The 11,939-nt window shown below is 39.4% G+C and overlaps 1 protein-coding gene across 1 annotated transcript; it reads left to right on the top strand.

Annotated features, from left to right (window-relative positions):
• The first annotated feature begins 5,307 nt into the window (after nt 1-5,307).
• LOC132270379 (probable (S)-N-methylcoclaurine 3'-hydroxylase isozyme 2) lies at nt 5,308-7,316 on the top strand. The gene is made up of 2 exons (XM_059771554.1): nt 5,308-5,556; nt 6,906-7,316. The coding sequence occupies exons 1-2, from the start codon at nt 5,308-5,310 to the stop codon at nt 7,314-7,316; spliced, it is 660 nt and encodes a 219-aa protein (XP_059627537.1).
• The last annotated feature ends 4,623 nt before the right edge of the window (nt 7,317-11,939 follow it).

The following is an 11,939-nucleotide window of genomic DNA, read 5'->3' as shown; positions in this document are numbered from 1 at the left end:
TTCCCTGGGTGACACATCTTCTTGATGATACCCACCTTCTTTTTCAAAACTAAGTCACCGGGTACGAAATCTCTATGCCGTACCTTTTTATTGTGACTATTCATAAATGTTTGTTGATAAGAGACAAGCCTTATTGCTTCTGCATCTCTCTTTTCCTCCAGTAAGTCAAGGTTAAATTTCAACATGGTGTCGTTCTGCTCTTCATCCAATACCAAACTCTGAACAGTTGGAACAAAATGTTCAATTGGTATTAATACTTCAGTACCGTACGCCATAGTGGGCTATCACCAGTTGGTTGTCTAAGGGTTGTTCTATAAGCCCACAAGACATTCAGAAGCTCGTCTAACCATTTGCCCTTCTTGGCCTTAAGCTTTTTCTTGATACAGGCAAAAATTGTCCTGATTGTGATTTCAGCTTGACCGTTTGCTTGTGGATAGCTAACTGTGGCTAACTTTTAATTGATTCCATATTCTTCTAGCAGGTTCCTTACTTGCTTACTGTCCAGATTGATTCCATTGTCCATAACAATTGATCTCGGCACACCAAAATGACAAATGATATTGTTCCAGATGAAGCTTCTTACTTGAGTTTAGGTCAAACTAGGATACGGTTCGGCTTCTATCTATTTGGTGAAATAATCCATCGCAAGCAGAACGTACTTGTTATGTGATCTCGCCTTTGGTAGAGGGCTAACCACATCCATCCCCCATTATGCAAAAGGCCATGGTTTGGCCCTTATGTGCAAATCTTCAGGTGGTTGGTGGATCAGTGGTCCGTACTTTTGGCACTTATCACATCTCCTGGAGAATTCTTCTGCATCTAACGATATGTTCGGCCAGAAATATCTTTGTGTCATTGCCTTATGTACCAAGGATCTTCCTCCTGAGTGGTTACCATATACCCCCTCATGAATAGCTCGTAGAATCTGCCTTGCCTCTGAGGGGGTGACACATTTCAAATATAGAACTGAGAAATATCTCTTATACAACTGATTATGGATAATGGCATATTTCGTAGCATTTGATCTGATTTTCCTTGCTTTGTCTTTTTGCTCGGCCAACACACCATCTCTTATGAAAATCATGATTAGATCAATCTAGCATGGCTCATAAGGTATGACATTTACTTGCATAGGATCTGAGCTGAGTGGTTCCTCAAAGATGAAGGGTTGATATTACACATCAACTGGAATCACCCTCGTCAGCGACTCTCTAGGACTTGATGCACTGCAAGCTAGCCGATCGACATCCTCATTGTCTTCTCTTAGCAGCTGGGTGAACTTGATTTAATCAAAGCTTTTTGTTTCTTTCATAACAGCAGAACGAGATGCTTCCATTGTTTCATTTTTGGTACCATATTCCCCAGTCACCTGCCTAACAATTAGCTACGAATCACTAAAATCAGTTAAACTCTTAACCTTCAACTCTTTAGCTAGTCTCAGACCTACTAATAATGCTTTATATTCTGCTTCATTATTAGTTGTTCTGAACTCTAGTCTGATAGCTTGACATAGTGTTATGCCTTCTGGGTCAACAGCTTGATTCCCACTCCTGCCCCCATTTGGTTAGAAGACCCATCAACGAAAAGCTTCCACGATTGATCCCCGAGGTTTTCTTCCACATCTTTCATATCGCTTTCAAGCAAGAAATTAGCCACTACTTGGCCTTTTACGGCCGTTTGGGGTTCATATGTTGGCCCACTTTGTCATTCTTCCTAACAGATATGGATTATGCAGGATAATCCTTATAGGAAAAGTGGTAAGAACGATGATAGGATAGGACTCAAAGTAATGCCTAAGTTTCCTCTTTGCATTCACCAATGATAGGATCACTCGCTTGGCCTTTGAATACCTTCTCTCTGGATCGGCCATTGTTTTGTTAACGTAGAAAACTGGGAATTGCTTTCCTTCTTCGCTTCATACCAGAACAACACTTGTCACAATGCTCAATACCCCAAGATACATGAAAAACTTCTTACCTGGTTTTCGGGGCATACAAGATTGGAGAGTTCTGCATATACTTTTTTAACTTGGTTCGCGCCTGTCGTTGCTCATCCCCCTAGGCTTGCCTCCCGTAACGTCTTATTATGTTAAAGAACGGTTTGCATCGATCTGACAATTTAGAAATGAATCGACTTAGTGCCGCTATCAGTCCGATGAGCGCCTGAACCTCCTTAACGGTTTTTGGTTTTGCATTCTTTATCAAAGCTTCAGCCTGAGCTAGGCTGACTTCGATCCCTCTGTTGTTAACTACGTGTCCCAGGAATTGTCCGAATCCCACCCCAAATGAACATTTAGTTGGGTTGAGTTTCATGCCGTACTTCCTCAACACCTCAAACATATCTTGTAAGTGTAGCAAATGTTGGTCCTTCTTTTTACTTTTGACTACCATATCATCAATATAGGCTTCTACAGTTTTACCCATTTGATTTTTAAAAATCTTGTTGACTAACTTTTGGTAAGTGGTTCCAGCATTCTTCAGTCTGAACAGCATGACCTTGTAGCAATAAATCCCTCATTCGGTTACAAAGGAGGTTTTTTCCTCATCGTTCGGATCCATAGGAATCTGATTGTAACATGAGTAAGCATCCAGAAAAGTTAAACGTTCATACCCAGTAGTGGCATCTACCATTTGATTAATCTTCGGTAAAGGGAAACTATCTTTTGGATAAGCTTTGTTCAGGTTAGTGAAATCAATACAAACTCTCTATTTCCCATTCTTCTTCTGTACTACCACCACGTTTGAGAGCCAAGATGGGTACTGAACCTTCCTGATGAACCCTGCCTCCAGCAATCTATCAATTTCATCGGTTATGATTCGATTGCGCTATGGAGCGAACCTCCTCTGCTTCTGTCTTACAGGCTTGACGTTCGGATCTATATTGAGAGAGTGACATGATATAGAGGGATTGATTCCTGGCATGTCTGAGTGGCTCCAGGCAAACACGTCCGCATTCTTAAATAAGAAATCAACCAACTGCCGTTTCTCCTCCTCTGCAAGCCTTGACCCTACTCTTGTGGTTCTGTCTATTCTCAGAGGATTAATCTGTACATCCACAAGGGGCTCTTCAGTAAGGATCGAAGGTTCTTCCTCCTCCCCAAACTCTTTGGGTGGAGGACCCTGTAATTGCTATCATGGGCTAGCAGATCTAATGGGTGCTTTTTCCTTCCCACCGGCCTTCAGGGTTACAGAATAACACTCCTTTGCTACCACCTGGTCTCCATGTATATCAATCACTTTGCTTCCATCTCGGCTCATGCACCTCATTACCTGGTGCAAAGTCGAGGGGACACCTTGGATCCTGTGAATCCACCCTCTTCCCATCAAGAGATTATAAGACGGATGAATCTTAACGACCATAAAGCTTTCAATCAACTCCCTATCGGCAGCAAAAACGGCAATTCAACCATCTCGATGGGCTCCACTCACTTTTCATCAAATCCTAATAGTCGATTCCTGTGGGTTTGAGCTTTTCTGGATCAATCCCGTGCCGCTCGAACGCTACTCTTGTCATGATGTTTGCACTGCTCCCTGGATCAATCAAGACCCTTTGAACCAGGCACTCTGCTACCAGTAGGCTAATAACTAGGGGATCTTTGTAATGGATCTGAATTCGTAACAGATTCGTTCTATTAAACCTTATCTGAACTGAACTATTGTGATGGTGCAGAGCGTTTACACTGCTTATCCTTTTCGTCATTTGTGCTTGACGAAGACGCGTTCGGAGCAACTCTTCTGACTCTTCGGCTGACTCGGGCCGGCCATGTATTACATTTATGATACGAACAGGTTGAGCGCTATTCGGCCTCTGATTTCTCTTTACTTGCTCAGTCGGTTGATTTTGCTCTACTGCTGGCCTTGAATGTAACTAGCGAAATCTCCCTTTGCTATCAACATCTCTACATGTCGTCTTAAATTCCTGCATTCATTAGTTAGATGTCCGAAATCACTATGAAAAGCATAATGTTTGGATTGATCTCTTTGTTCAAACGGTTGCCTGATCGGTTGGGGAGGGCGAAACTTATCTTTATTTTCTTGGAATAACCGCGCCAGGCTGAATTTAAGTGAAGTGATCAATTTGTCCTCCCTATGCCTCTTTTCTACTTTCCAGGGGGTCGAATGTTATGGTGCAACTTGCTTTTGACCGAGCTTTGTTCTGGTCTTTTCTCCCACCGTGACCATTGATGGCTTCCTTGCGTTGGCTGCTTTTTCTTCTTCTAAGCACATAAAACTATCAGCCCTTTTGTTCAGGCGTATTCACCACTAGATTTGTGTAGAACAGTGTTCCTCGGTTCATGGCTAGTTTGAATGCTTGAACCGCTGTGGATGGATGGTACTCTATCACCATCCTCTTTTCTAGGTTAAATCTAATGAGAAAAGCTTGGAGACGTTCGCCTTCTAGCTGTTTCATTGTAAACAAACTCGATATGTCTTTGGCCGACCGTTTATTTCCATAATATTGGCTTATAAATTTGTCGCACAGGTTCTGAAAGCTTTCCACCCATCCTCTTGCCAAGTTCTTGAACCGGTTACCAATCAGGTAAGGCTCGTAAGGAACACTTTGCACATCAGAGCATCATTTTCTGTATTTAGAGCCATCTTTAGTTGAATGTGATAAATATGTTCGATCGGATCACTCGTTCCATCTAAAAAAGTGAAGACTGGCATGGAGAATTTCTTGGAGCATTCAAGATCTCATCTGTAAACGGTGAATTGGCAGTCCGAGCCGCCATGCGGAGGGCTTCATTTTCCTTCGGGAGTATCTTTGGCTCAACATATCTCTTGCTTGAATTCCTATAGTTATACGTGGCTATTAACGGACGGTAGCTAGATTGGATCGAATGACCTTTCTTCAGTTAACTCCCTCTGCCATGACGGCATAGCCTTATTGTGATCGAACTCCATGGCTTCCTCTCGCCTGATCCTTTCACAGTGTGGATCTAGACGGACAGATCCTTCCTGATCTTCCAGATGATGGACATTCGGTGGAAAAACCTCTAACCTGAACTCTTCACGGTGCAGATTCAAGTGAACGTTTCCTTCTTGTTCATCCTAGCAAACAACATTTGGCGGCAGAATTTTTTCTCCTGCTGGAAGCGGTTGTGGAATTGCCAGAGCGTCTCACTGCTCCATTCTGGCTCTCAATTTTGCATTTTCTCTTCTTAAAGCCTCGATCAAGCTCATTAACTCATCAAGCTTTGCATGTTGTCACTTTCTTGTGGATAGGAACTTTCACCTCCGATCATCGTTCCTGATCGAAGCAGAGTTATCAACTGTTGAATCTTAAACAGATCTGAATTATCTAACCATGAATTCGTCAGATCTGGCCCTCGCCTGGCCAAATTCCGATCTCTGTCGATTAGATCTGAACCTTCTCTATTGTGAATTTGTCAGATTTGGCCTTCGTCAATCAGGATCGAATCTCCGTATAACAGATCGCAATCTCCACAGATCAGAATTCGATTTCCAGAAATCAAGCTTCAATTTCCATAGATCCAACCTTGATATTCGCAGATCTAACTTAATCCTCCGAGATAATGATCAATTTGCTCGCAACGTACTTGAGGATCAACTGGATTTCTCATTCGTTTCCCACAGACGATGCCATTGAAGATGCAATGAAAAATATTCTCTCTATTTGGAAAACTAATTCCTTACACTTCAAAATATCTTAACCCATTTTTCCCTCTCTTTTTACTCTATTTATAGACTTTTACAATTGCTCTAGAAGCTTCCTTTTTCATCTTTTATGTTGGGCTGATCTTTTGGGCTTTTCTTTTAGTGCTGGTTCATTTTTTTCCTTTTAGTTTGGGCTTGTCGATTATCTTCATGGAGATTGGGCCTCTTGGGCTGTTATTCGATCGGGTCCACTTAGGGATGGCAACGGGGCGGGGTGGGGCGGGGATCTCATTCCCCATCCCCATCCCCGGCCAAAATTTTCACCCCCATACCCATTAAAAATTTCAATCCCACCCCTATCCCCGCCCCCCGTCCCCGCCACCATCTTCCCCGTCCCGTCCCCGCGCCGCCCCTGATTAAGCTTTCCTTTCTCAATATCACAAATTCAAAGGGAAAAAAAAAAAATCGCCCCCAATATGTATATAAGCTTTCCTTTCTCAATATCACAGATTCACAGTGGAAAAAAAAAATCGCCCCCAATATATATATATATATAGATACACACATAACCAACCACATCAGAAAATATATATATATATATATATATATACACACACACACACTTGCATATGCATATGAACAAAATTAGATATGGAATCAGACGGGGAAAGCCGACGCCGGTGGGGGGGAAGAGTCGATGCCGGTGACAGATTCGGAATGAGGGGAAAGAGCCGATGCCGGAGACGGATTAGGAAAGGACGGGGAAAAGCCATGTTGTTGTCGATTAGGAGGAGAAAGCGAGAAGAAGGAAAGAAAGAGGCGGCGGATCTCATTTGGAATTAGTTTTAGGGTTTTAACATCTATGGTATATATATATAGAGAGAGAGTATAGGCTAGTTTGGTAAATATAATAACACGTGTAAGGGTATCTTAGTAAATTCATACCATAATCGGGGCGGGGCGGGTTTACCCCATCCCCAACCCCGGCGAGTTTTCAAAGTTTATCCCTATCTCCATCCCCGTTTAGATAAAAGGGTCCCCATCCCCGCCATAAATGAGGCAGGGACCCGGCGGGGATGGGGAATTTGCCATCCATAGATCCACTTTTCTCTCCCAATCCGTTCTTTAGTAAGATTGGTCATATCCGGCCCAAGCTATTTTTTGGTACCTTCAAACATATACTATGTTTTGCCTTATGAATAATACTATATATATTCATTCTTCTCAAGGAGCTATTTAGTGCCGGTACATAATCTACAAGTGCAACGACTGAATGGGCAATTACAGAACTTCTTAGAAACCAAGAGGTACGTCATGGATAAACTTCGCAATGAACTTACAGAAGTGATAGGTAAAGACACAGTAAGAGAATCGAAATTGTCTGAATTACCTTACCTGGAACCCTGTGTCATGGAGACACCTTGGTTACACCCTACCGCACCACTGCTCCTACCTTATTGCGCCGTCCAAACATGTGAAGTGATGGGCTACACCATTCCTGAGGACAGTCAAGTGCTGGTGAATATTTGGGTAATTACCCGAGACCCTACCATTTGGGACGATCCACTGAGCTTCAAACCCGAGCGATTCCTCAACTCAGAGTTAGACTACAATGGGATAAATTTCGAATACATGCCACTTAGTTCAGGAAGGAGGATGTGCCCTGGACAACCTTGGCTTCAAAGGTACTTCCTCTAGTTCTTGGTTCATTTGTCCATCATTTTGATTGGTTCCTTCCCGGCAACATGAAACCTGCCGAGATTGTGTGAATGAGATCTTCGATCTGGGTATGCAAAAGAAAGAACTAGTGCATGTTATTCCAATGATACGAAATCAGTTGAAGACTGACCAAGACTTCTAAGTGTGTGTTCATTGGTCACGGCTTCTGCACGTTGTTATAATATCTATGAGAAAGTATACAATCCTCCGAAATAATTACACCAAATAGAAAGACATGAAAAACTTTTATTTTCTTTCTCAATATCTATATATCACATGAAAAAGGAGAAAGTGCAGAAAACACCCCTGAAGTATACTTTTCGTAGCACTTTTACCCCCTATTTAAAAAAGTGTGCAATAAACACCCCTAATCTTTTGAAATTGTGCAAAATTACCCCTTTGTCATAAATTTGACATAAATTAGTATTGTAATACCCATTTTACCCTTTTGTCCTTTCTAAAATGCCCATGCAATCATCCTTCCATATACCTTTCCATTGGAACTTCCTCCCTTGACGATTCTACGGCTACAAGAGAAAGAATTCCATAACCTTGGGCATAACAACATGACGAGACTATTGGTCCGAGCTATACATACGGATGAAAATGCCAGTCCCAAGCAGCTGCCGTCAATCCTTCCTCTCACCGCCAGTTTCTGCCAAGTCAGCCACTGCAGTTCGTCGTCGAGAGTCCCTCCAAGCTCGCCGGTTCCGCCGCAGCCAGCGTTAAGAACGGCGGCGTGGATTTGCCTTTTCCAGTGAGGAAGCGGTGGTGAGGATCGGCCGTGGAGAGTTCGGCCCCCCATCAGTTCTGTGCGAGCTTCTCCTTGCTCGCCGGCCATCTTCATCCTCGCCGGTCCGTCACCGCCTTGCCAGCCGTTCAGACCCTCTGAGCCGCTGTCGGTCAGCCGAGCTCAGTCGATCATTAATTTGATTTGGGTGATCGGGTTTAGCTCAGTGGTCTTCGCAAAACTGATCGAATCAATTTTAATATTCATATGAAGATACAAGTCATCTCCTTCGATTCTCAGCGGTTCGCTTTCTTCTCTACTCTCTTCACCAAGTTTGATTCTTCAATACTTCTCTAAAAAATTAATTTTATGCTAAATGTGTATGTGTATTTATTTATTTCTATATGTCGGCATATGAATATATATGTTTTTTTTTTTAAAGTAATGTATATATATATATATATATATATATATATATATATGTTAAATGTGTGTACTTCTGCAATTTCAGTATGCATATGAATTTATATTTGTTTGATCCTCGTTGATTTTTTTTTTTTTTTTTTCTTGGTATTTTCTATGTCTATTAAGCCTAGCTGAGCTCTCATTTCCACTAGTTGACAATTTTTTGTCCTTTGTTCTCTGTTTAGTCAATTTACATGTATGTGCTTCATATATATAGATTATGTTATAACCCATTACCAAAGAATCATTTTTATATTGATATACATACATGCTCACAGTGTATGTAGAGTAAGCGGAGCACAAACCTAACCATATTAGCTACAAGATGACAGGGACTATGGCGATGAGGAAGGATGACGATGATACTTCAGATACTACGATAGTTACGGTAGTGGTGACATTACACGTCGATCTCGAAGGGCAGTACTTCGCGTTCATGTCCGACGCGTCGGCGATCGTGGTGGATTGGTTGCTGGGGACGTTGTCGGTGAAGACTTTCATCTTGCAGTTCTCAAATCTCTCTCTCAATCACCAATTTCTCAATTCTGGCTCGGAATCGCGGGTTTCATCATCAGTTCTGGCTCGTCATCCGCATCGTGGCTCAACGTCGTCTGGAGGAAGAGTAGGGACGGCCTGAGGAATCGACAGTGCTATTCACGCACAACACTTTCCCTTGTTGCTCAGATGGGTTCATCGGGACTGGTTACTGCCGGCGACTGGTCCATTTTTTTGTTTTTCCAACTAGGCTACCTTTTTCTCTCTCTCTCCCCCCTCTCTCATTCTAACAGTCGCCTACCATACACATATACACACCTTACACACATATGCATATGGTTTTTGGGTTTGAGTTACTTTTTTGTAGGTTTGTTATAGGGGGTTTAGATGAGTTCTTCGAGAAACATGGGAATTGGCGTCCACTTCAAAGGCCCTCTAATGATGCAAATAGTTAGGGTGTGCAAGGTCCTTTTCGATCTTTTTATAAAAAAAAAATTATTTTTATATATTTTATAAAATTATTCAATAAGGGTAATTTGGTTAATTTAGATTTTAAATGTGTTAAGGGACCTAATTGCACCAAATTGAAACTTGAGGGGTGTTTTTTGCACGTGAGGAGTGTGATATGCACTATAAGCATACTTCAGGGGTATTTTCTGTACTTCAACCCATGAAAAACTTGTGTTAAAACAAATTGAAGTTTGATGTCTATTCGTTAGATTGGCGGTGCCACCTATACTACGCTAAAGTATTATAGACTTTCTCAATATATATATATATATATAGATATATATATATATATATATATCACTATTGTTCTTGTGAATGTCTTGATAATTGTAATTATTATAGTGACACAGTTGTCTTGTGATAACTGATAAGGGGCACGACTTTCTGTATGTCAGTCAACAAATATTGTATGGTAGTTTCACTTGTTTGTATGTAGTCAATAATGGTAGTGAATCTTGGTACTAGCAATAAATGATAGTTACAAATTTATCCAAACAGAAAATAAATAAATAAATAAATGTCTAAGTGTGTTCGGAGAGTCTTCTGATCCATTCTTTATTCTTATATGAAAAATAAATAAATAAATAAATAAATTTAATTAAAAAAATGTAAAAGGAAATGGTCAAAACCTAACCATTTAGATTCTCTGTTGTAAACGGATCTTGTTGTATTTATATTGTAGTGCAAATAATGGGTCTTGTACCATGTTGTAGTACAAACAATGCCATTTAAGGAGTGTTTTTTTAAAAATTAATTTAAAAATAAAACGGAACAAACCAATAGTATTAATGGTATATTATTAAAAATAAATAAAATCAAAATATATTGTCTCCCTCTGCCATCTCCTTGGTCAATCATTATCTTCGCTACCTCGTTCTCAAAAACTCCGCGAGGACTGAAAACTAGCTATATTAGAATGCTTACAGAGAAGACAAGAAAAACACGGCGGCCACAAGACTTCTGCTGAGCTTCTTAGTATGCTGCATCAAGCTTTTTATTGCTATTTGGTGTTCTAGCCCACACATTGTACTTACTTGATGCTCTTGTGCACATCATCCTCGCTATAGGACTTAATGATGAAGAACCTTACCATCGGTATAATTTTCAAATAAATCAGCTATATTGTATTGTTCTCTGTCAGGTTTTTATCCTTCTCATCGTCATTAGTTCCATTTAATTGGATACATCCTATTTATGTATTCATTACCCAAGCTCATGTCAGGAGTCACACTAGTTTTATCCTTCTCATGATCATTGGTTCCGTTAAATGGGATTCATCCTAGTTATGAAAAATATGTTTATGAGCAACATGGTAAGAATAACAAATTCATCAAAATAGTTCAAATCATTAACGTTTATCAAAACTAGAAAAAAAACAAGCACTTTAGCTCCATATGATAAATAACTAAAATTGAACATAATTAAATCGATTGAATCAATATCTTCTATCTTAGTTTTATTTCAAAAACATTTTTAAAAGTTTTATTTTAAAAAAGTGTTGAGAACAGAGTTAAAAGTTGTTGAGGTAAAGATTAATGGTGTTGAGAACAAAATTAAATGGCATTGAGGTAAAGATTAAAAGAGTTGAGATAAGGATTAAAGTTGATGACAAGATTAAATGGCAAACTCAATTAAAGTGATTTAAGGTGTTGAGGTGTAAAGATTAATAGTATTGAGAACAAAATTAAATGAAATTAAGGTAAAGATTAAAAAGCCTTGATAACAAAATCAAAGGTTTGCTGCGGAATTTTGATTTTAATCTAATGTTGATTCTTGATACTTTTTGTTCTGTTAGCTGCTCTCTGTGCTTTTGTGGCCTTGTGCCAGTAGTATTCGCTTGGGGAGCCTCTTGTGCTCTCGTGTATATTCTCTCTTCTTTCATATATATATATACAAAAGTTTACCTTTAACTCTAAAAAAAAATAAAAAAATAAAAAAAAAAAAGATTAAAAGGCATCGAAATAAAAATTAAAATTGTTAAAGACATGATTAAGATGTACAGTTGAGAACAAAATTAGGAAGTGTTGAGGAAAAAATTTAAGTTATAGAGAACAAAATTAAAAGGTGTTAAAGGTAAAGATTAAAGGTATTGTAAACTAGATTAAAAAGTGTTGACATAAAATTTAAAAGGTGTTGAAAATTGTTTTAAAAGATGTTGATGTAAATATTAAAGGTTTTGAGAATAAGATTAAAAATTTTTAAATTATTTTAATTGGGTTTGCAATATAATGTTTTTAAATATTCTATTTCAGTATTACTTCAATAAGATTCTCTAGGATGAGCAAAAGTTTATCTGTCTGAAAAAAAATATCACTATTTTCTATTTTAGTTTTATTTCAATAACATTTTTTTTAAATATTCTATTTTAAATTTAAAGTTTGCTCTGTTTCACTTTTAAATTA

Source organism: Cornus florida, unplaced genomic scaffold (assembly GCF_030987335.1).
Source record: "Cornus florida cultivar Cherokee Brave unplaced genomic scaffold, ASM3098733v1 CherokeeBrave_3.0.0_Hap2_Chr08, whole genome shotgun sequence".
NCBI classification, from domain to species: Eukaryota; Viridiplantae; Streptophyta; class Magnoliopsida; order Cornales; family Cornaceae; genus Cornus; species Cornus florida.
The sequence above is the reverse complement of the archived record's forward strand: the minus strand, read 5'-3'. Positions and strand labels throughout refer to the sequence as shown.

What these genes read in the sequence shown, in the direction of transcription:
- LOC132270379 (XM_059771554.1), top strand. Translation starts at nt 5,308, where the DNA reads ATGAATTCGTCAGATCTGGCCCTCGCCTGGCCAAATTCCGATCTCTGT. An exon ending in ATGATCAATTTGCTCGCAAC is followed by an intron (nt 5,557 to 6,905) that starts GTACTTGAGGAT and finishes GGGCAATTACAG; the next exon opens with AACTTCTTAGAAACCAAGAG.